At 39.3% G+C, this 25,278-nt stretch overlaps 3 protein-coding genes and 1 long non-coding RNA gene across 12 annotated transcripts in view; 2 read left to right on the top strand and 2 right to left on the bottom strand.

Moving 5' to 3' along the window:
- The window catches only part of LOC126869963 (protein Skeletor, isoforms B/C), a 27,884-nt gene extending 10,178 nt beyond the window's left edge, over positions 1 to 17,706 (top strand). Inside the window, exons 3-14 of one of the 4 annotated variants that reach the window (XM_050627204.1) lie at positions 1,004 to 1,076; positions 1,805 to 1,913; positions 3,580 to 3,742; positions 4,322 to 4,581; positions 9,757 to 9,856; positions 10,701 to 10,885; positions 11,008 to 11,316; positions 11,735 to 11,903; positions 12,341 to 12,534; positions 12,621 to 12,845; positions 13,202 to 13,363; positions 14,063 to 17,706. In XM_050627204.1, coding sequence (XP_050483161.1) covers positions 1,004 to 1,076; positions 1,805 to 1,913; positions 3,580 to 3,742; positions 4,322 to 4,581; positions 9,757 to 9,856; positions 10,701 to 10,885; positions 11,008 to 11,316; positions 11,735 to 11,903; positions 12,341 to 12,534; positions 12,621 to 12,845; positions 13,202 to 13,363; positions 14,063 to 15,154 — 3,041 coding nt within the window. In that variant the 3' untranslated portion in view covers positions 15,155 to 17,706. Of the gene's footprint in view, positions 1 to 1,003; positions 1,077 to 1,804; positions 1,914 to 3,579; positions 3,743 to 4,321; positions 4,582 to 5,769; positions 7,802 to 9,756; positions 9,857 to 10,700; positions 10,886 to 11,007; positions 11,317 to 11,734; positions 11,904 to 12,340; positions 12,535 to 12,620; positions 12,846 to 13,201; positions 13,622 to 13,666 lie in introns of those variants that run through there. The other 3 variants (XM_050627207.1, XM_050627205.1, XM_050627206.1) reach the window with 3 other exon arrangements.
- The window catches only part of LOC126869970 (DDB1- and CUL4-associated factor 10), a 25,130-nt gene extending 3,689 nt beyond the window's left edge, over positions 1 to 21,441 (bottom strand). For 2 of the 5 annotated variants that reach the window (XR_007691070.1, XR_007691071.1), the window contains exons 1-6: positions 20,742 to 21,441; positions 20,551 to 20,664; positions 20,095 to 20,464; positions 19,804 to 20,019; positions 16,691 to 19,724; positions 16,542 to 16,615 (exon numbers count right to left, since the gene is read on the bottom strand). Coding sequence is in view for 1 of the 5 variants with exons in the window: in XM_050627227.1 (XP_050483184.1) it covers positions 18,603 to 19,724; positions 19,804 to 20,019; positions 20,095 to 20,464; positions 20,551 to 20,664; positions 20,742 to 20,941 (2,022 nt within the window). In the remaining 4 variants the exon portion in view is untranslated. Of the gene's footprint in view, positions 1 to 15,956; positions 19,725 to 19,803; positions 20,020 to 20,094; positions 20,465 to 20,550; positions 20,665 to 20,741 lie in introns of those variants that run through there. The other 3 variants (XR_007691068.1, XR_007691069.1, XM_050627227.1) reach the window with 2 other exon arrangements.
- LOC126870018 (uncharacterized) lies at positions 21,423 to 25,278 on the top strand. The gene is made up of 2 exons (XR_007691083.1): positions 21,423 to 21,538; positions 25,036 to 25,278. It is a non-coding gene; the product is annotated as an uncharacterized LOC126870018 (long non-coding RNA).
- LOC126869992 (luciferin sulfotransferase-like) lies at positions 21,615 to 25,042 on the bottom strand. 2 transcript variants are annotated; one of them, XM_050627280.1, is made up of 7 exons: positions 24,128 to 25,042; positions 23,848 to 24,051; positions 23,183 to 23,279; positions 22,928 to 23,084; positions 22,704 to 22,824; positions 22,466 to 22,560; positions 21,615 to 22,243 (listed from the first exon to the last, which is right to left on the bottom strand). In XM_050627280.1, coding segments are annotated over exons 1-7 (987 nt in total). In that variant the 5' UTR covers positions 24,129 to 25,042; the 3' UTR covers positions 21,615 to 21,931. The 2 variants fall into 2 exon arrangements, with proteins under 2 accessions (XP_050483237.1, XP_050483236.1); XM_050627279.1 differs by having other exon boundaries at positions 23,848 to 25,042.

The following is a 25,278-nucleotide window of genomic DNA, read 5'->3' as shown; positions in this document are numbered from 1 at the left end:
CTGTTCGCGTTCCATTGAATTCCCATCGAATCTCCATCGATTCGACAGCTACCATCGCTATTAGGACACTCGATTGTTTTTCACAACATGTACTTTAATTGCAAGATTATGAACGAATTACTTCGATCTAGGATGCAAGAGAAAAGGAAAAAGATATTGCGCTAATATTTGCAATTCTTTTCCAATAAGCGCAACATGAATACAGCGAATAGTAAAATATATCATTGTTACGTCTTTTAATTAATTTACATTTGTAGTTGCTGCTTCTATAAACAGGTAGTATCGCGCCATGGCATCTTTTCTTATACGATCGTATCTACCAGAGAAACAATGCACGCTTGGTCGAGTTAAACAATTCAAAGTAGATAAGTAGACAAACGTATCGCTCAGAAGCTATGCCGATCAACTTCGTAAATTGAAATGCATCGAAGAATGACGAATTTTATATATACGTTATTTTCTTCTTTGATCTCTCAAGCTATTGATCAATTTCAAATCTGTCATAATTTTCCTATAAACGTAACGAATAAGTGTCCCAATACGTGTAGCCGATAGCGTGCGTCACAATGGAAATTGATAGAAAGATTTATAATGATTCGATGAATTTTCTGAATCGCGCGTGGCAAAGTGCATCGATAAACGCGAAACGACGTAAGACAAGCCTTAAAGTTAAGTTAATCGCCGCTGTAAAAGGTACTTCTACTTCTCCCTTTCGACTCGTACGCTACTCTCACTTTTCTACATGCTACGGCTCAATAAAATCGAAAGCGTTCGCTGGCGAAGGTCACTCCGCTATGCGACGTGTATTCGCCAGTAAGTAAAGTTGCCAACGATCCAGAAAATGAAGGAAATAACATGGTCGTTATCGGAGTTGCAATTCGTGACCGTTTCGTTGCAGCAAATTCACTGCTGCCGGATGATCGGCCAAGTGCCTGAAATTAAGTAATTAGCAATAATTCGTTGCAATCAGCGAAAGCTGCAATTATAATTATCTTCTTTTCAGCCGCTTACTTTTACGTCGGTACATCGAAGAGTCCTAATGGAAACGGAATCAGGCTCCGGGACGAGCGTGGATCGTGAGTGCTCTTTATAATTTTTAATTGTACCAATTCTTTCAAATTGCAGCTGGCAAACCATCTTTCTGACGAATATAGTCAGTTTCTTCTTGTTTTAGATTCCTTGCTTTATATTATTAATTTCGGACGACGCACGATATTTTAAAAACTTGTTCTTACATCTGTGTAGCTTGTATTTTACGATCCAATCGGAATTGTTCTAATCTTACTGCAATTGGATTTTAATATCTCAATCTCACTTTCATTTTAACAATGAAAAGAACTGTTCTTAAACTTAAGAAATCTTTTAATCTAAATAGAACATCTAATCGTATCAAAAGTAATCTAAAGTTCCAAGTTAGCCGAGTCGACGTCCGAGTATTTAACGAAACATTATTGGATCGTAAAAGAGAAGACTATAACTTGTAACTTTTAACTAGCTAGATACTAGCTGATTATCATACTACGTTATAATGGAACATGATCCTGGAAAAATATAATTGTAGCAGGATCAACATACGCGTAAGATGCATTTATGATATTTAGGTCTGTTTGTTCGTTTTCCAATTGTTTTCTCTCAATTATTGTCTATAGTCGATTTGTTTACGTTCCATCTCGCTATTCTTTATCCAGAAAGTTTCATCACAATATATGCGCGATGCATCCGACGCGGTTGCCTTGGTGGAGCAATCGAATAAAGATCATGAAGGTTGATCTCTGTAGAACCGTAATCCATTCGTTTGCCATAGATCGAACACGTTGAAGCGGTATCGTAGGAAGGACATCACGCTCACGTTACCCGATGGCAAGACGCTGAGCAACGTGAAGTGGTTCGCCGTGTGGTGCGACGAATTCTCCGTGAGTAAGAAACGTATCATGCTCGTGACCTTCGGTGTCGCTTCGATTCCACTTGCACAGCACAAGAAACCGGTATCGTTTCTTTGCCGTGCAACTTTCACGCTCGTAGTTTGTTGGCACGCGTACCTCTATAGGATAGAAAGCAATTGCCTACGGTTGGCTCCGAGCCATACCAACAACATCGAACTTCTCAGCAAATTACACTCGATCGTTCCACGAGAATGTTTTTAAATGCAAACGAGCAATTGGAAATCCGATTACGATCTTAAGAATCACGCATTAAAAGCTATACATTATCGTCTATAAATCACAAGACACGAGAAATATTATTTGACCCGTTATAAATCAATGTTGCATTAACGCAACGTTTCATTTGCAATTCTTCTCAGTTAATCTACATTATCGAATTTGGTATTTTAACGTTGTGGTTATGAAAGCTAATACCAAGAATATGCTTAATATCTCCTTCAATTTCTACCCCTTTTTTTTCGCATCTATTTTCTACAATTTAATAGAGTTCGGAGAATTTGAATAGCAATTTTCCCGAAATTATGCAATCTTTTCTTTATGATCCTGATTTATCGAGTGAACTATCTGTCCGTTTAATATATTTTTATCATCTTGATAAAGCGATACAGTACTCTATTTAAGTCTTTAATAGTGGTTTAACAGTTAATAGTTAGCTTTAATAGTCGATTCTTTTTATAGTGCCGCGTTTATACAATTTTTACCAATTATTTCACTGCCTCACTGATCCTCAATGGTTTGACCATTAACGAAATTGCACAGATCTTTCAATACGGTTCGATATTATCAAATTATATCTCGCAAGCAGTTCCTTCGATAATAGCTTTCGACAATTAATTCTAGGAAGTGTAGTGTTACACGTAGACGAGAACGTAATTCCTGACTCGTAACGAAGATCAACTTACTAAGCTGACTAAATTATCGCGCAGACTTTATCGAACAAGTCGGCGAGACGTCATCGAAGTTTCGATTTACTTTTTCCCAGCGGAATTTCAAGTCGAACGAGAAGTTTAACCAAAAGCGCTCGTTCCATGTGGCCGGTTATCCCCGACAGTCCGCACAGATCGTCGATTTACGTCCTTGATATTGCCAGCGCAACGAAAATTTATTCCGAGCCGCAGCGTCCGACACGCGGCAGCAGATACCGTGTGTGTAACCCCAGAATGATAAAGCTCGATCACGACGGAACGGTAGCGAAATGGTCGAATTTCCATTACGCGGACGAGCTTGGAAAACGATAAAATGGAATCTGTTTGCGGCATTATTTCTGAAGCTTATGAATTCTACATTCCCCACAAACCACCTATTGCATAGAGTAGTCATTGCAGTCGTAGTATATATTAAACGTGTTATAATCCTTTCGAGACTAACACTTTGACGTAATAAATATATATATGTGTCCTCTACCAACATTTAGAAATATTGCCTCAATATTTGGGAAAATTGTTAGATCGTAAAAATGTTTCAAATGCAATTGAAGCTTATTGGAAATGTAATCCCGTCATACAATTGTGTACAAAAGTATCTAGTCAGATAGAATTCTTCGTTTCATTAAACTATCTACCATCGGTTAAATTATCTTTCTATTCGATCGAACGTGACAGCTGATTAAAATTTCTTTAAAACGTATAATTGGCAGGTTAACTTTGGTGACGTCAGAATACCACGAGGATTCGATTACCCAAAACCTCAAAAATTGGCAGCTCTGAACGGAGTACACGGAGTAAGCTCCGAACCAATCGTCGTCGTCGATGCACAAACCCTCTTGATACCAAGCTTCAGCTACGATGGCGAGGCGCCTGGTAAGTTTCACGCTATTCGATTGACTAAGGTTATGGCTGCGCTGTAACCAAAGCCTAAGAAGAAACACGATACGGGAAACCCATAATACTTAAGGTTCTAGGTTTTTATAACTTTTCGACTCGCGAAATGAATCACGTAACCAAAATTATATTTGAATGTGAATGATACCTGATCTACACTAACAATGATAATATTGATATTACCATGAAATATATGTCTAGTTGCCATATCTTATACACTGTGTAAATTCTTCGTTCAAGTGACGATACACGCAAAAAAGACACTGTCGTCGTTATTTTTCTTACATCCGTTTGCTTTAACCGTTTTGCTCGTCGAGTTTTATCTTTCAACTGTTCGGAACGCTTGCGAACACAAGAGACTTAATGATTCACTGCAGTATACGTATTTTCGATGAATTTCTATCGACAAGCTCTTCAATGTGATGAAAAGTAATTGCCAAATGAGCGTTGGTTTTCTTAAATTATCAACAAAGATAATCATAATATACGATCTTGCACGGAGTTCTCCAACTTATGTTCGTGATAATCAACTTGCCATACGATGAAATCTTTTCGCAGATGCGAAATTTTGGGTTGGAGCTGGACCATCGCCGTCGCCGCAAGGTATTCGCGTACCAGACGAGAACGGAAAGGAGCAGCCACTACGTCGATACGATCGCAAAGCCATCGTGCTGACGTTGCCCGGGGATCTAACGATCCACCAGATCGGCCACTTCGGCGTCTGGTGTGAGGCGTTTACCGTGGACTTCGGCCATGTACAAATTCCGCAAGGTCTTAACGTGCCACCATCCCTAAAGATGCTCGGAGTTTCACCGCAGGTAAGCTGGAAAGGCTTCTTGTAGTCAGCGGGGCTCGCTGCAAGAAGAGACGCCGGCTTGGATCTTTTAAACGCGACGCCCCTTTGCTAATCCGACCAATCTTGCGACCAACTTTTCGGGATCGAGTTACGAGCTAATTAAAACGTACGTACAGAAACTTTAAAGGCGGCGAGGTCGACTTTTTCATTGGCTCGTAACTCGGCCTTCATCGCGCGACCTGTCATTCCGGAGGGTAATTCTTGAACGAGGCTTCATTGTACAAGCTGCAAATGCCAATCACGTTCGAACTGGCAGGAGGAAAGGGATTCGAGCTGACGTTTACCGGTCCTCGATCGATCTACATCGTCTTTAGCCGATTCGATGCTTTTACGTCACGTCCTGTAAGTTTCCCTCGGTTGAACCAAACTTCCAGGTACTTTCATATTCCGTAGACATTTCGCAACCAGATTACGTCCAAATGTTTCGTAATCGAACGCATTTTGCTCTCATCTCGCGCCCGCCTTTCCTCAAGGGCGATCCAATTGCGTTTGTAATTGAATTCTCAACAGACTATAGCTTAAGAAAAATTGATCGGCAGTCGAAAGTAAAAATTGCCCACGTCTTTCTCCCTGTGTATATTTTCTTTCGCTCGGCAATGGATGTAGTCCGTCGTGGAAACAACAAATGTTCCGCGTTTCCGTATAGCCGGTCGCGTAAACGCAGTCGAACGTACAGAAACAAATGTGCCTTTCACGGTAGCAATCAATACAGACTCGGTATTGTTCCATGGTGAATTTGTCTCTGTCAATATTTGACTGGATATCTGGCTGTCAGCGGACGTCGCCCGGACGACAATGCGTTCACCGATTTACGGATTTTCCGACCAAACATCCGAGTCCTGCGTCAACGACTTACGCTTCGTCCTCTGCTTCCACGCTGTTTTATTCCGGAAGAAGCAGAGAAGGAACCGTGGTCTTTGCCAACGTAGAGAATTTCTAGCGTTTAGTCGGTGTTTCAATGTGTTCGGTTTTCAGTGGCGTAGAATTTTTATCGTACGAAGAACGCGTTAAACGCGTTTCAGTACCGCAGCTTCTTATTCAAAACGAAACGATATGAAACGAATCATTGAGACGCCGATAGACCTAGAAAGAAAATATCTTCTCTCGCAAGACCTATGCATAACATTCTGTCTCTGTCCTTGTGTTGCAGAACGTGCATCGCGGAGGGCAGGGACAGACGCTCGGTCTGACAAATCTGTACGAGCTGGCTACTTCGGCGTCGTCGTCGTCACCGGCTTCTCCGTCTCCTTCTCCTTCCCTCGCGAGCGCGTTGCTTACTCAGCAGCAATACCAACAACCGACAACCTACCGGCCGATCCTCCGCCGAGAAGACCAGGTCCAAGTGGTCCAGGCGATCGACTATCGAATACCAAAGAGCTTGCAGACCCAAGAACCACTCGCGCAGCAGCTTCACCGGCATCAATCCGCCTCTTATCCGACACCGGTCGGAAGACCGACCGCGATTGTTCAGTACGGCGACGACGTCACGAATCTAGACGATGCCACGTATCAGGAACAGTATAGATCCGCTAACGGTCAGCCTTCTGTCGAAACGGTCGCAACTCAGCCTGTAATACGATCGAGATCGCGTAGCCAACCAACTAGCGAGCCCCAGCCAAATTCTTACTCGAGATTTTTACAATTCCAAGGTGACAGACGGGTAGACTCTTTCGTTCGTTATTGATGGATATTTAAAGGTATTATAAAACTGCGTTCTCCTTGAAGATACAACGAGGAACTTGTTATCGATGATCCATGTTTCTTGAAGAAGTTGCTGGTTATTGTCTCTCGGTAACTCTTCGCGTTTTCGTTGCCATTAACGAATGCTGCTGCTGTCTGTGTTTTATCTGTGTCCGTACGGCAAAGCCGCGTTTACATCAGACGACTACTGAAGTGACTCGATTTCAACTGGATCGACATTGCGTTTACATCGACTCAATCGTTCGACCAAAAGTTGTTTCATGTAAACGAGGTTTAAGGATGGAAGAAGAATAAGAGACAGAAACAAAGATTCCGTCGGTACACGGCTTGTCCATTGTTTCACAACGAGTTTGCTCGTGAACAACTTGTAGCAAGGAACAAATATCGCTTCACAATCGAGACAAATTATGTTGCTTCAATGTAGACAAAATGTTGATACGTGTTGAGTACTGTTTGGAACAAGCAACAACAAGGGGCAACGAAAGTTGTTGCTTCAACGAGGACGCAGTTTAACTCGTTTGGCGACGTCCGCTGCTCTCGGACAGCTCGAAGATTCCTTGTGCGGGGACGTTTGTTTCCCATCGAAGGGAGATCAGTTTCTTCGCAATAGAAATCCTCGAATTGTCTTCGATTCCTTAGTCGATTAGTCGTTCAACTCGAAGAAGCTCCGATCAACAGCATTCGATCCAAGATACACTTGGTCCAGCTTGCATCGTAAACTCGTACCTTCCTAAGAGCTAAGACAAGAGGATAGCGAATGATTTATCGCGGTAACGGTAAACCAATGGTAAATCAGACTGCCTAACAGAACTCGGTCAAACTCGCGTTTCGACAAATTAGCGAAAGTTCCGTAAGCTGGCCACCAAGCGTTTACCGACGATCATTCGTTTCGTTTCACCGTGGAAACCTCAGGTGGCACAGCTGGGATAATATTAGCCGGAGGCTCATTCGTAAAGTTTCACAGTCGCGTACAACCACTTTGGCGAAGTTTCACACGAGAGAGCAGGAGAAGAGGGGCACACAGGACGATGACTCTAGCTTCTTTATTTATTTAACAACACGCGCCGGCAATGTATTAGACGAGGAATCTCTGAACATCGGTTTACACTTTGTACAGTCGCTTGTAGTAACGTATACACGCGCTTGTAAATCGTACACATTCGCAGACACTTGCACAGACGGAAACATCTTGCATACGAGCGAAACGCTTAAGTGCAGAGTGAATCGTATCGAAGCGCAATTAGACATACTTTTATTAGCGTATTTTTGCTTATAATACCTTATAATACCTTAACAGTTCGGCAAATTCAACGAAATCCGCGCAAAGTGCCTATTTGTTTTCGGTTTCATCACCTGCTTGTACGTGCCGTTTTAAGATAAAAAAATAAAAGTCAGGTGGAAGTAGGAATTTTTTATCTTGATCAAAGATCATAAAGAAAATACCTGATAAGTACGTCTTTCGTCGATTTTTTAAATTTTAACGTAACGGTTTGTTAGATGCAGAGATGTACTTTGTGAAAAATAGCTGATAGACTAGCACGTGTTCTTATCTCGTAAACAAATATGACAAAAGAGTGCGAACTTTTCCATGTCGCATACCTGTACACAGAGACGTAAGCTCGTAACACTTACGGTGTGAATGGCTGGCATCCATCAGACTTATCCATAATTGAATCATTTTCTAAAATTTGTTAAATATCCGTGTCAAGGCACTTGATCGATGCTCATCTTGTATAAAGCGGCTAAATTAATCAACGGCTCGATTGTCACGGGCTAAACTGTTAAGGGGTTAATTTAGTATTATTTTTACATGAAGACTACGTTCCAAGAGAATAATATCAGATTTTTCAAAGTTACACATCGTTTCATAAGACGAACAAAGAGAAAACTTTTCTAAATTTCTCGCTCGTTGATGAAAAATAAATTTACCTTGTGTGGGAGTAACGTGATGAAGCATCTACGTAGGCGCAGACCATGTCCCACGGACACATACCTATGAGACACGGCTTTAATCTCTCGAATCCGCTTTAGAATTCTATTCTAAGAGACGTACGATCTCGCTCCCGTAGAAGTGGATGCGTCGCGTTCTCCTCGAACAATACGAGTCGCCATAATTCACGCTTTGCTGTCTCCCTTCCGAGTTCGTATGAAACATGTGTCGATATTAGTGACACTTGGATATCGGTTTGTCTCTCGGCTCATCTGCGTGCGCTACACGAACACATCGCGTAGAAGCGTGGAAACCATCGGAAGAAGATTCGCTATATTCGAGACTTGGAATAGACCTTCGAGGCTACGAATCCTTATCGACAGCCTTAACCCTTTCGTGCGTTGCGTATAACACCGTAAGAACGATGAAAGAATAAAAAGCAGAGATGGATCGCTAGAAACCTTGAAAACCCCTCGAAATTCGAAACCATGTGCCATTTTCCGTGATTCGAAACTCTCAAAACCCAGGTAAACGATAATTCGCCTAAATAACTTGTGAAACAGTTTCGGATAACAGTTTCTCGAGAAGACTCTTTAAGACTTTTATTTCCTGCGAGTAAGATAGGCAAGATAGATATTTCTTAGGAAAAAATGAGAGAAGATAAATATTCCGGGTTACAAGAGTTTCGCGTTTCGAGAGTTTCGAGACCTCGCAGAGTTTCGGATCCGAATCACGCGGATCTAGAAATCAGGTTTCGGCCCATCTCTAATAAAAAATATTAGCGATAAGATATAAGTTTGCGAATGAATGGCATGTTTGGATTGTACAATAAGTTTGTTCGTCGTGGTTAAAGACCATCGATTTAGAGTATAAGTATTAAGAAGAAGAGATATTATTTTTGTAAAAGCCGAGCGTGTAAGGACAGAGAACGATGGTTATTCGACTGTGATACAAGGGTTAATTATTTTTATCTTCGCGGTCCGAGAGGAGGCGCGCGTTATTCCAAGAGACGGAGGACATATCGCTCGGAAATAAAACTGAGGAAATCCCCTTCCTACCTAGGCCAGTTCTTCTTTATAAGTACAGAAGCTTATATCGCGCATATGCCTATTTACCAGATATAGATTATATTTACACGCACCGAATGATATTACTTTTCTATCAATCTTTTTTTGTACGTTTTTACTTGAGATTAATGCGAATAAACGTATTACTTTCTTGACAATCGAATCAGTTCCTTGCCTTACTCCTCAAGAGTTGTCTTTAACTCGAACTTTTAATTTCTCTCTTCGTCTGACATCGATAAATTTCTTCTTTCGCTTTCGCATTTATCACTGGACGACGTCGTCTGTCGAGTTCTAACGTCTTGCCGAGAGAAAAAGTGGCTTCGAGTTTCAAGGGTTTGCGACAACGAGATTCACGATCGACCGGTTACGGTAAATCGCGAGAGATGCAAGGGAATCGATGTTGTAAAACGATGGTAAACGGTTTGTCGTTTGATTTCAGTCGAAACTGAACTGCGAAGTGCTGGAGGACAAGCTGGCTTTTGAGGTGCGATGGGCCGTGGCCGGAGACAGCATAGTCGCCCAACTCGTTGGAAAACTTGGTGAGTATATATTCCCGAGCTGTCCGCGCGTAGGTCTCACAAAAGAACAAAACTTCTATCGCATTTATTGAAAGCAGCGTGAATTTACATACCAACCGAAGATCCGGCCCAACTTTTAATTAACAATACTTCGCACACCTATCTCGTCTCACTCGGCCATAGCTCGTCACTGGTTCCGTTTAACAGATAAAATACTATTTCAATTTTCCGACGCGTTCCTGTCGTTGATAAAACACGGTACATATGTATTCACAGTCAGCGGATATATGTATGTACATATGTCGAACGAACGAGGTCGTTAAAATATAATTTTCCTCTTTGTCTGTGACACCGACTGTGCGCCCTATTTGCGCCCTTCGTCAAATCTAACCGCTCTTGCGGAAAAAGAGACCACGAAAAATTGCGTTTCACACTCTAATTAACGCCTGGTCGCGGTTTAAACGGGCCGTTCGGTAAATTAGGAACCACCCTACCGAACTAGATCTCCTAATTTTTACGGGAAATAGATTTTACGAGATTACGAACGATGAAATTTTCCTGTTCGGTTCCACGGTCTTGGGCGCCCTTATTATAGCATCTTCGATTATACGAATTATTTGTTTGCCGACAAATTCAGAGAAACTGAATTCTACTGTACGTACACGTTCTGCGCATTTCTGAACGTTTCTCCCGAGAAAAGCATAAAAGTTCGCAGTCCAATTCCGATAGATATACTCATTATAGGAATTCGTAATGATTGAAATTATCGTAGTTTGGATAATAGCTGCTCGGCATTCACTTGCTCGTACGAGCAAATAGACGTACTTGATTCTATTGCGATTTTAAAGACGTATCTTATCCTCAGACGATGGACAATACATGGCGTTCGGATTATCAGCGAATCCGGAAAGAAGCTTAATGGTCGGCGGAGATGTCGTGGTCGCCTGGGTCGATAAGCAAACCCTTCAAGGCTACGCTGTCGATTACTTTTTGGATGCTAAATCTCAATGTTCCGGAAGACGAGGCAGCTGTCCAGACACACGCATACAGGTTAATTACTTCTAACTTTACGCCCATCTAATATCATCTATCCTGTTGCCATCGTGCAGTTAGAACGGTCGAATGTCGTGTGGTTTACATTGAATTTACCCGGCCGAATCGGCGCTTTGCAGGAGAACACGAATTCTATTCGATTGTTGAACGCGGCACTGGTGGACGGATATAGCATTGTCACGTATCAGAGACCACTGAAGACGAACGATGAACTGGACCATCAAATCCTGACAAACGGATCGCAGGCGATCATCTGGGCCATCGGCCCACTAAACGAGAGGCAAGAGGTCAGCTTTCACTCCGACTATCTGAAAACCGATCGTTTCATCGATTTCGGTAGACCACCGGTTTGGAATTGTCCCGTTCCAGATCACGAGCATTCTCAGGTATTCGCGGACAGCACCGATGCCAGGGACAGTGACAATCAGGTATTTTATCATTTATGGCAAAGCCAGGATTATTTGAGTCAGCCAAACTTCGACATATCGGCCCTGTTACGTTCTCTGAATCATTTTAAATCCACTTGTGTTCTTTTTTATTGTTCGCCAGTTTTTTTAAGCTTGAGGAGAAATGTAAGAATCGTTGCTGATATGCATGATTTGTGATCTTAAGTATACGGTAAAGCGTTTCTTGACACGTTAAATATATTTGTGATTATTATAAAAAAGTAAAATATTGCGACGTAAAAAAAGCGAAAATAATACGGTAACAGAGTTGAAATTCAACGTTAAACTTGGCATGAAATAATTAACGAGACTCTGATAACTCAAACTTGTCTGATTGAAGATGAGATATCGTAAGATTACTAATATTCGAATGGCTGATGAATGTGATTTTGCGAAATAGCAACTAATTGTAACTACGAGAAGACCTCAACGTGTAGCAACCCCTGCACCGGCGGCTAAGGACGATGCTTGGGAAATTCCAGCCATTCAATGTTACGAACCCGAAGACGGAGTATTGTATGCCCAGATGGGACCTACGGGAGGAAAGCACGGCTATCCTGCTATTACTGGTATGAAACAGAACTTATTGTTATCGAAAAATGGAAACATTAGTAAAAGTTTTATCAAGGCAAAGAGATAAAGTTTATTTTGTAATAAGCAGATACGACGAAATCGATATAACGTAACTCTACTATCTGTACTCTGTGCACTTTGCAGCCTCAAATTTCTCATAAATACACAAACCCAATACGACAAATTCAAATGGAAATACTCCATCTTGGTATAGTAAATAATATTTTAATTCCTTCAAATTTTAGAAGAATTTTATAGCGCGACGAAGAAGGTATTAAGCAAATCCTTGAAACTTGTCTTCATAACGTTAAGAAAACAGGGTTCGATAATGTAAATTGATTGAAGAAAACATTGCGGAGTTAGTAGGTTAATGATAGAAATCGCAAATTGACAGACAGTCTGTAAACTCGTATATGGTACTCATTTGTCTCAGGTCACGTTGGTTGGGGAATTTCGTGGTATATAAATGGCCTGCTAATTCCGGAGATCAACGTGGTTCGTGGAAAAAAATACACTTTCGTAGTGGAAGGTGGGGAAAATGCCGATACTCCGGCTCGTTATCATCCCTTTTACATTACCGATGACCCCGTTGGTGGATACCAACACAAGACACCCGAGGAGAAAGCCGTAAGCAAACTTTCTATTTTCTCTTTCATGAAATTGATAACTCGGTTGACGAATTGAATACGAAAGTGCTGTTTCTTGGCAAACAGAAAGTGAAAATATTTGCCGGCGCTCAACGTCAACGTGGAGTATATCGACCAACGGGTGTCGGACGTCTATGCAACTGGGTGCCAGATCAGAATCAACCCCTAGCGGACGAATTCTCGTCGTTCGGCGCTTATCAGCGTACGCTGACTTTGGAATGCGATCATGGTGAACCAGGTTTTGTAGAATGGGTCCCGGATGAGAACACGCCTGATACTGTGTACTATCAGGTAAGTGAACGCAAACTGTTGCATTGACAGTTAGACGAATTCGCCTCTTGCACAATAATATCGTAATGGTATCAGTAAATCGACAAGTGATAAATACAGCAGGTTATAGATTTCTCCTTTATAGTTTTACAATTTTACAACGAATAGGACAATTTCTAAAATTTACTTCTTTCGTTTGTTTTATTATCATTCTCGCTATGATTATGCAGAAAAATCTATTGGTACCAATAATTTGTAACTATTAATTCGTAAAATTTCATCGATGATATTAATTCAATTGCGCAAGAGAGATCAAGTAAGTTTATTCGAAGGACACATTAGATCCTGCACTCATTCGATTATCGACAAATATTCAGTGTTTCACACATCGCTATCTGGGATGGAAGATAAACGTTCATGACAGTTGTGACGCCGGAGAAGCCGCTGGCAGCGAGAACCACGAGGTCTACGTGGACCCGAAGAATCAGCGACCGAGCGGGGATCTCGAAAACAGCCACAGCATCCGCGTGTTGAGCAAGGTAACACCAACGGCGGAGTTCCTCCGGCAGCCTCAACATTCTCATCATCCTCATAGCGAACACGGGCTTCGTTATTCTTATCATCCAGCGACTAACCCTGACAAGCTAAGCACATCATACACGCAGTTACTAACGACCGCTAACAACAACAATTACGTGCGCTTGAAATCATCGCCGTCGTACGAGGAGCCATACACCTTGAGACCTTCGTACAACACGCCGGGCCACGATGCTGTGCCGCATCGTCACGAGGTACGCGTGAAGGAAACGCATCACGTGCACCTCGACGGGGATCTCATGCAGCAGCATCACAATCATCACTATAATCATCACCACCAGCTCGCACCGATCTATCGCGAACAATCGATGGGAGTCACCAGACTGACCTCCTCCTACCCTGGCCGACAGCAAATCATGGAGATCCAACCGGAACTCCTTCGGCAACCCTCTAACCAGCAATTGTCTAACCTCGTTGCAGATAATCCACGACCACTGAACCATGGGATGAAATACACATATCCGGCTACCGCCAGTCCACAGATCCCATATTCCAGGCCGGTGTCTCACCATTACGCGCCCAATTACCATCATCTTTATCACCCGCCCCTCCCCGATCATTATCATCATCACCAACCGGACCAGAGGACTCAACTGATGTTCGTCAAGAGACCGATGTTGACACGTCGACCGATGTTGCAGACGATGCCCCAGCCCACCCTTCCTCTACCCTCGAGATCGGTCTTCATGGAACGAAAGAAGACTGTTTACAGACCGTCCTCGTCCACTTACGGAAAACGAACAGCGGAAAGACAGTCTCAAGGAAACGATAACACACAGATCGCGAAGCTCAAGAAAATCGATTCGAAGCAACATCGAACGAAACTAGAGACCAAAGTATCCAGCTTGGACATACCCAATATATTCGTCACTCCGATAAAGCCGGCGAGAAACACGGGGTTCAATCCAGACTCGATAGTAATCGAAAGTGGCTTCAAACCGATCATAAGAAATATCGAGAAAGCTACAGACGTGGCTCAAAAGAGAGTCTCCGAGAAAGTGGAGCAAGAAGAAGACGTCCGTCTTCGGGAAACTTTGAACCATAAAGCAGTCGATAACTTCGAGCCAGTTTTCATACCTTCGCCACCAGTTCCGACAGTTGCAACCGTTAAAAAATCGAAGAAAAAATCTACGAACGCGAAACCGCGTCCTAGTGACGCGAATGACATGGAAATGGCTGCTGACAGAATGAACGCTTATTATTTGCCGCCACTTCCCGGACAATTTCCGAACAATCCGCCACCTTCGCCCTCGCCTTCGTCCGAAGTGCTAATTACGTTTGATGGCAAAATGTTGAAGGATTCCAGCTTGGTCAGATCTATTTCTGGAATCGGGGAACACTCTAAAAGTAAGCTATCCTCGGACGTTCTGAGCAGAACGCCACAATTTGGAAGATTTAAAGGGGAATTACCACCGCCAATTCCTGGAGAAGTTCGATCGGATCAATCTCAACTTGAAAAGCATCGTCTTCCAGCAGGTTTGCCCGAGGCGAGGACAACGAAGAACACGAAACTAACACTCGTCGAAAGATCAAAAAGATCTCCGCACGAAGGACATGTACACGTTACGGATTTTCAAACGAATAGCTCTGAAACGAGTCACCGTGAACATCACGATCTCCACGATCATCGTAGTCATGGAAATATGATGTCTAAATTTGTCAACGCGGGTCAAATGATCATTGCTAATTTAGGGTACATATTTTTGGGCGTGATAGCTTATCACGTTATTTGATAAAGTTGCTTTCCGAATGAATAATACTTCCGCAGGTACTCAATCGTTTGAAATACATTGGAAATAGAATAGAAGGCGCTAATTATATCTGTAAATTACTTGAAATGGTTAGTTGACTGAATCATAGCTGACACATCATTACTTTTGTCGCATTCTTTTGATTCAGGAAGACTAATATACTGAATGCGCGTAATGTACATGACTTCGCTGATATTGACGATGTAATCGACATGATAACACGGGAGAGGAATATAACTAACCACGAGATGATGATCTTTTATTTATTCAGCTATTTATTAACGAATTATTGTCCCTTATCGTACGAGATAGAACGTCTAACCATTAATACAGTACCAAACCATCTGTACCAGTTATCGAATAAATTAGCTATTAGTTAATACTGTTCGCCAGATCTCCAGTTTCATAGCAAGAACTTAATACCTTGATTATTTAAAGGGACAGAAGTTAACACTTTCAACTGTTAAGGTGCAAGAAGGAATAATAAATAGATTTTATTATTCTACGTGCTATGACAACGGTTTGTTGTATCTTAAGGTATATTATATATTTGTACATAAGTTAAATTAATTGTTAATAAAGAGATTGTGTAATGGATTAAATTTTCCTTCCACTGTCTCGATTTTGATCATCGAATTCCTTTCGATTCAAGGACAATGTGGAATTGACGTAAAAAATCTTCGCTAACTAGTAAACACATTCTCAGCGAAATACCAGTATCTACCTTTATAGGGATTTTTTTTTTTTTTGTTAACGATGGGAGACTCGACCCAGGCCGACGAAAGACATTAAGCAACATTTTATTATATAGAAAAAGAAAACAAACAAATCTTACAAAACAATGAGCACATTAACAATTATACACGATCGTATAGTTATAATATGTATAAAGAGCGTGCAGGCCACGATCAGTCGGATTATTCGAAAATAATCGTCAAGTGGATACGCGATAAGCAAAAATACAATGTTATTCGTACGTTTTTCCGATGAAAGGGAAGATTGTTGACAAACCTGCATTTGCACTCACAGTCTGCATATCATCAAAAATCCACATTTAAGTAACCATCAATGGCACGCGAAACAATTTGCCTTGTTTATCTTACAGTTCGCGGGCAAAACTCGAAAGAAATTAACCAGTGAATAATTCCCATAAAACTCGAAAGAAACTAACCAGTGAATAATCTCCAACATTGTTTTGTTGAAATTAATATGACCCTTAATTTCATGTATATATCCATTTGATTCTATGTCGAATTATATTTCAATTTATACTTATATTATAATTTATACTATATGTTCCAATTTTCATTAAACGAATTGAAATTTTCTCGTCAAAACATGAATATTACTACAGATATATCTAACTTACCAAAATTGACAAACTTCACGATTTCGAGCATTTACAGACTGCTTCTTCCAAACATTAGTTTGATTCGCTCTAACCTTAAAAGTAATACGACGCTTACGAACATGAACCATATCGTATTTGGTTATTACATTTATATTATTATTACATACCTAAGTTGACAATGTATTTACATATGTTACACGATTTCTTTTCTACTTAACAGTACGCGCGTAAGATGCTCCATGGAACACAGAGTTTACAATAAAAGCGATATTCATTTCGATCCTACAATCGATTTAAATACGCTTGAACTTCATATATGAATATATAGTCAAAGACATGGCTCAAATAAATTACAAATATTTGTTCATTACTACAATCCGTATATTCGCGTTTGCTTTGAAGCTATGAGAAACGCCATTTCTGTTTCTTTGTTTTTCTTCTTTACACAACTCGAAAATTAATCGAGCTGTTCATTATGGATTAAAGTTGTGTTGATTAACGGCGTGGTTTTCCTTTCAACGACAGTCGCGAGAAGGCCTCGTTTCTCTCGGTAAACAGCGACACCAATTTTAATAATCATCTCATGATTAGTTGAAATTTCGGGTACTTATTAATAGCCACGCAATACGCAGCTAAATAATTTAATACTAACGGTAACGCCAACGTTACATATTTAGCGTTGTATTTACGTATTTTAGCGAGGTTGATTTTCTTGCATAATAATTTCATTCTATAGTACATATTACCTCTTTTCCTCTCCTTAGATCCTAGATCACTATTGCCAATGATTCAGAAATTGATCGCAGACCGCAATCATTCCTTCGATTATTGCCAAACAAGACGTACAAATGCAAAATGTATATTCAGTTGCAAATGGCAATGAAATCGCCAATATTCTATGAAAGTGTGTAATATACAGATCAGTTGATGGAATGTTTTCTGCATTCTTGCTCCTACGTTTTCCCTGGCGATATAAAACGAAAAGTACTCTGCCGTGGACTTATTGAGATATTAAAATTTTTCAATAGAAATATACGTCTGTTAGTAAAAATACTATGTTTCAGTAATCACTTTTCTAAACATACAAGATGAATTAATTAATTTCATTGAACGGTACTTAAAATAACGTCATGACTGTTTCCTTTTTAAATCACTAGTGAGAGATAATTCCAATATAAAATAACTTATATTTGACCACGTTTATCGCGTTTCGAATAAAAAACGCTACGTGCAAATAATTAGCTTAAAACCCTTTGCGGACGAGTGTCGGCAAATAGACGCCCGAATTTGATCACATTTCCGGACACTTATTTTGAGGTGTCTGACATACGTCTACTTTTCTGAGCGATAATCTTATGCGTATTTACGCATGGGTATTGTAGACTAAACAGTACTATGTTTTTGATGAAAGAAAATTATAGATCTTTGGGAATCCTATTTTCCATTTAACGTAAACTCGCGATGTAGGATGATCGTCGAGTCAAAACGAATTTCAGTCTTTCAATGGCATTACCAGACGAATCAACTAGCTTTTTTTATATTTTATATATTTTTTATAATATCTTATATACGATACCTAAAAGATCCAGAAAGGACATGTTCGATAGTGATAGTAATAATGATGAATATTATTTTAAACCTGACAGGATAGAAGACGACTTTAGACGACAGTACTTTAGACAATGGAAACGAACTCCGTTCAACAAGAAAGCAGCTCAGACGTTTCGATATTACTAGTGATAGTGACAGCGATGATGAACTAAATATCAAAGAAAATACAAGCCTCAACAATGAGTAACGCAAATGTTCAACGCGTATATTTTCTCAACTACGCGCGCCAATACCTCTCGTCAACAAAGGGTTTCCTAACCTCAATCATATCTATAACAAAACACGCTAAAAAATAAAATATATCAAAAACTGTATATTTAAAAAAATCTTCGTATTTCCCGATATTCACCTCGTTAAAAAGAAAGAAAACAAAAAGTGAAAAATAAAAAGAAGGAAATATAGGCAAGTAATATATCTCATCAAGACGTTCTCTAGGCAGACTATAATGAAAAATTGACATTAATTTTATTAAACTACGGGTTGATGCCAAACGATTCTTCCACTAAGACAACCTGACACAAGCAAACAATGCCTTGGAGAAAATTTTGTACAGACTACAATGCCAGAGTGACTAGTGTTTATCGCTATTTCGTTCAACTGTATAGACTCGTTATAGGGAGGTACGCAGTTAGATAATTCCGAACAATTTTCAGAAAATCCTAGCAAACGTACTCCGTAACCAAACGGTGAACATATTAGTCGACCATCGGCAGAGAAACATAATTCTTTTATATAACCGGAACCAACGTTAGGTTCCTCTATGTAATGCGTTAATCTAGGAGTATTCTGATGGATCATACGGTTTCTCGGAATAGCGTACATTGTTTGCTGGCCTTGCCTATTCCGATTCTGAACCCTAATTCTATCACCGATAATAACGACAGTATTGTTACTCGATCTAGAAAGCCAATCCCTCTCTCTCCTAAGCCTAGCTTCCCTAATTGCTACATGTGCTTCCCACACGTCAGTCGTACTTACATGTAACTCTATATTACCGGTAGGAAAATTTTCGATTATATTGCGTGGTCTTAAGTAGTTAAGGTGAACACTTGATCTCGGCCTGTAGTCCTGTCCTGATTCTCTTTCTTGATCACCAGAACCTTCTTCCAGTATGCTCTCATCAGCCGCATAAATGTCAGCGGCGTATATGTACCTATCCCCCTGTCTATTGTCTCTATCCGTGTTTACACGAGAATCAGACGAACTTGAACTAGAACTAACTTCGATCGAGCCAAAATTCGCTCTTGTCGCAGTTCTGTCCAAACGCGAATTCCTCGATTGCGACCGTGACGCTCTACGAGACACTGACTGCCAATTATTTCTCGGGGACCTAGCTGATTGCGCGTTATCTGAAAATCCAGCCGCGTTCGATCTCGTATCGGATGTAGTATGAACTACTCTCACGCGGTTGTTTGGACTTTCTATTAAAAAGGAAGATGTTATACCCGAGCGAGAAGGTTGAGGTTGTTGAAAATCCTCGAACTCTTCTACGGGCACTTCGTTAAACTGCGGTGCTGTCTCCTCTCCTTCTTTCGCCTGATCCGCTGTGCTGGATACATCACGCTCTTGTATGTCATGAATACAAGTCCACTGAAATATACAATCATCAATGAAATGTAAGAAATATATATGTAACCAAAGTCAATTGTGTAAGCTTCTTAATATCAACCTCTGACTTTTCTCCGTTACTGACATTCCTAGACAAAGCACACCATCCATGAGGGTGCACTTGCAAACTCGATATTATCTCAGCATCATCGCCAACAGGGAAATCGGTTAAAAATTCTACTCTGTTATGTGCACGAGAATGGGAAAAGAGATGCGTGAAACTTGCCACGTTTGGTATTGTAGTTTGAGACGATTGCATTAACCGATACATATTTGGCTAAAATAAAAATTAACTTGTATACAAAGTGTGTTAAATAAGATATGAAGATGTAGTACCAGAAATGAAACGCACTCTAAATCCTGCCAAGTCCTGAGTTAAAGTGCTTAATTTAAGGTTGTGTATAATGATGAGGTATCCAGAAGTAGTACTTATTAACATTTTATTGGCATCTGGACTAAGTCTAGTTCGCATCAGTCCGTTTGTATGGAACACACGCGTATAAAGAATACTATTTTCTGTGAAACTATTAATGTCCCAAGTATATATACTACCATCAAAACCACTGGTCAGTAATAAATTATCTTTGGGACTATACTCTATATTCTTCACCCAATTCGAATGACCTTGAAGAGTTCTTATTCTATTCTTTAAGTTTCTAGCATCCCAAAGAGCTACCGTACTATCATCTGAACATGTTGCAAACATACGTTGGTCCAAAAACCTATTGTAAAAAAAGTTATTCTTATCAGATATTTAGTGCTACAATAATTAAATTACATTATTTAAGAAAACAAGATCTACACATACCTAACACAATTAACACAATCGTTATGAGCATTATCAATCGCATGGATCAAGCTTCTCCTCAAAGGATCAAACATTAAAATACTTTTCTTCTCGCATGCCGCCAACAAAAGAGAGCTGTCATACAAAAAAAAGTATTATGTTATTATTGTATACAATATTTTTCATAGAACTAAAAGCATGGATGTACTTACCCATCTGGGGAATATTCAAGATTAAAAACTCCACCATGGGCAGCAGCTGCAGACAACGCATGATCCCAAGAAGTTACCGGTTGTATAGAGGAATAAAGAGTTTTATGAAAGTGATCAGCATGTCCCAAAGAGAACTGTACACCCAATTCGCGTTGCCTTAACCAAAGGCTACTTGCTTGTTTGGTTTTTATCCTGGGCATTTCAGCCAGGTGTAAATTTTACCAGCATCCAACTAAATATTTTTGGCAACTCAGAAAAGATCTAATACTCCGTAAACACGGTTTAAAGGCGCATAGTTCGAACTTTAACTTTACGGATTCGTTTTAAACCTTTCTTTTATCATACGATATAAATGATCGTCATTAGTATCGCCAGGAAAACGATTGATGAAAAGTTTTGATTTCTTCTCTAATAAAAAATACACCATCGACGTTTTTTTCCAAATAATTTTTACGAGATTTGAAGACGATCGTACAATACCGAGTGAAGGCTAAGGTTAAGTGCAAAATACCACTATCGGGCAGTATTACACGTGACTCTTGACAGACGCCTTTACGTTTTTTCCAATTGACGATCTTTCACAAAACTAAAAACGATTTAAATATCTAACTGAAGTGTCACGACTACAGTCCAATGTCACACTTCGATATAATTTTAAGAAATTTTAAACACCTGACACAACACGAATCAACGCCATCTTTGCTTTGACATACGTCGTGCGCTGAGAATCGACGAAACGAAAACTCGAGCGCGAGTCTCGAACAGGATTCCCATAGTGCGTTACATTCCAGGTTCAGGTAAATTAAACATACAAGTACTTCATTTCCTCGAAAATCCGTTCTTCTCTCGAAGTTAGAAAGCCATTTAAGTATGAAAAACTGTAGTTGCTGTCCATTATTAGAAAACCGGTTGTACAACAAGTGTATATATGGCATTGAGCTTGGCGTAATTAATGAGTAAATAACATTAATTTATACTGAACTTCTGTTTACACACACATACATACATTTTGCTATTTTTCTAATATATTTTATCGACAACGATACGTACAGATTTATGTAACTATATAAGCATATGTACATTAACATAAAAATAACAGTATAACAGTTAAAACGAATGTAATTATTTTACACAAATATCGGTTCTTGTATAACCTAAACTTAGAGTATACACACTTCGGTAGATAATTTTCAGTCCTCGTCATAAAGAATCGTTTGTTTGTCGAAGTCAAGGCCACTTCCGCCCGAGTGCTTTTCGGTCCATTTATCGAATCTTTGAGACAGTCCTTCGGACATATAGTTTTTCCAATCACCGACTCTGCCCTTTCTTATAAATTTGTCATTCTCTGGCACGTCCTTCTGTGGAACAATTAATTCCATATTTATGGCGGGATTAACTGCCATCTTTGTGAACTTTAAGTGCTCACAAAGATCAGCGATTTGTTCCTCTGTCGCAGTTTTCCCCAGAAATTCTGCTGTCCTCCTAATCGTTTCCTTTTGATCCTGAAACATCATTGTTTGAGATATTACTTTTAACTTTATAAATAGATCGCGAATTTTTATGCGCTTATAAGAAATCTAAAGGCACACAAATATATAGGATATAGATAATGTGCATAAATATAAAAAATATTATGTCTAGATTTTACTTTTTTACTTGTATTTACAAAAATATGAATTCGGATGAATACCAGTCGTCTGATTTTAAATATATTACTATATTACCTTCTTCATTCCTTCATACGTTAAAAATAATACATTCTCTTGATCTCTTATAGCCCAGAATTTCAAAACGTGATTCCAAAACGGAGTCAATGGTACTTAAATTGAAAGTAGTTGTTAATGAACATATATGCTATATAGATATCATGATACTAATAATAATAGGTAATAATTACAGACAGATTTTTATAGTAATAAATACGTAAACATATATATACACATATGCATATTCGGTACATACTACTGTCATCTAAAAACAAGTCAGCAAATTCTTCGAAGCTCCCCACTATATTATGAAATTTCTTACAATAATGATAAAAGCTTACGCAGGTATCCTTTGGATTTCTAGCAACGTAGATGACCTGAAACAATTCACAATATCGACGTAATTTATATTTTCGCTCCTTTATATAACATATCACAATCGTTGATTATAGTATAATATATCGTAAAATGTTTGAGTACTTTTGGTTTCTTTTGATGGATTTGCTGTGGCAATAAATCGAAAGGGAGGTGAGATTTAACGTATCTGGGTCGTTGCATCTTCATAACGTATTTTACCGAATCACCCATCTTCGAAAACCATTCCACAGAGTCCCCTGTGACCATCAATGACGAAGCTCTACGCAAATAAGATTCAATTGCATGATCCACGAAAATGCTTCATGAAAATTGTTTCTTTTTGTTTTTTTTTTTTTTTTTTTTTTTAATAAAACGTACTCGAGCAACGGGTTACGTAAAAGAAACAGAGTTTCAGCACTTTTGTAATCGAAGTTATTTGCGATACACCATACCATTTCCTGTGCCCAATGACTACCTGCAATGAATTCAAAAATTGATAAAAATTCATGTCATTATACAGGATGCCCCGGATTTTAGCGGCTAAATTTTCCCATTATACATATTTTATGGATTAGAAAAAGAAAAAGATATTATATAAGCATATGTCGTTTAGAGCTTTATTAAAAAATTATGACAAAGATTCCAAATACGAGTTCACGTGATCAATCGATAAAGAAAATTAATGATGCGTTTACAGAAATGAGGCAAAATAAAGATGAACTTCACAGAGTAAAAAGTTCCGCTTTCGACCGCTGTCAGTCTTGTATTATCAAGAATGATGGATATTTTGAGACGGAGTGTTTGTTAATTCTGAGAGCGCTACAAGAATATCGTGTTCCTTTTAACAATCTGAGATAGTAAACACAGCTCGTATAAATATAATGCGTACTTTTGCCGTAAGTTTTTAATAAAGTTTTAAACGACCTATGTTTATGTAACATTTATTCTCCCTAGTTGTAATATACTGGCAAAGTTTCGTCACTAAAATCTAGGACACACTGTATAAATATAAAACATAAAATATAGATTTGAACGAAATTTACCAGTTCTCGGATATGAAATCATCCACACATCATCGTCATAGATTTCCATATCCCTGATATTCACCCCATGAAAAACGAATTGGGGTGGTAATAAACAATGGCCTGGTTCTACTCTTAGGAAACTAGGTTTCACGCCAAACATCTTATCCAATCTTCGTCCTACATCTCCTTCGATCGTGGTGAAATTAAGAAATTTGTTGTCCACTGCAAAGATTATACTCGATGTAACGACAAAATCGTGCAATTTTTCGCCCAAATCCATGTAAATTGAACAACTTACTTGGTATACAATTTCGTTAGAAAGAAATCGAACACTGACACACGAACGGGGATGTTAATCGTCCTGCAGTCTGAAATGAAATGAGGATCACGGACTTATTGGTACCTTCTCGGTCCACTGACAGACCAGTTTTCTCTTTTTTAAACGGAAACAACTTTCGATTCTTGAGCATTTCCACTTAATATACGTATATGGTAATGATGGCTATAATATTGTGCATTAATAGGTAATTATTATGGATAAATCGATGAAAATTAAGTATGTTGCTCGGTTGGTTGTTCAGTCGTTGGACAATATTGTGCAATCATCTTAGAAAGAAACTGCGTCTCTTGTTCTGTTAAGTTTGTATATTACAAACTGATAGAAATTTTGTTTTATTTAAAACGATTTTATTTTCATAAAAATATAGAATGCTAGAAAGAGGTAATTCGAAGATGATTTCGATTTATTAACTTTCTCGTAACAGATTTCTCTCTGGAGAAAGTTTACGCTTTCCAACTAAATGCACCAATACTCGTATATGTTAAGTAATGTACTTAAATCTCAAAGAATATAGGAATTCTTTTTTTGTCGCATTAGTGTTGTCTCATTGCTTTTAATCTTTTGCAACTGTTATGACTCTCAATCCCCCTATCTTCCTTATTCGCTGTCTCTCCCTATATTCGACGCATGTTGTAGACAAACAATAAACGATCTTACGAATTCTGTTTCCTGAACTCTTATAGACGATTTATGTAGATATAAGGAAAACATGCACGTGATCGATTGCTGCGGCTGCAGCTTTTGGCTTGAATCGATTATCACTCGCCAATGTTCAGGGACGAACTGCTATTGTTATTCTATGGCTCTTTCTACTGGCTGACGAACCTTCATAAAACTTTTCTGATTTTATTTATCCCATTATCTAGATACATTGATATCTATAACGAATACTTGAGATTGATTATGAGAGTGAATAAAAATACATCAACGCAATATGTACAATAAGAGAGGAAATAAAGAGACAGGATGAGGATAGGTTTAAGAAAAACAGCTGCAAGATACGACGAAGGAGTCAATGAGGGAGAATACAGTATGTTGGTAAAGGAATGTTGGCAGGAAGGAAAAGAAGAGGAAGATAGATGCCGATGGACGAGATGGGGAAAAGGAAA

Source organism: Bombus huntii, chromosome 10 (genome assembly GCF_024542735.1).
Source record: "Bombus huntii isolate Logan2020A chromosome 10, iyBomHunt1.1, whole genome shotgun sequence".
In the NCBI taxonomy this organism is placed as follows: domain Eukaryota; kingdom Metazoa; phylum Arthropoda; class Insecta; order Hymenoptera; family Apidae; genus Bombus; species Bombus huntii.
This window is presented reverse-complemented; position numbering and strand designations above follow the sequence as displayed.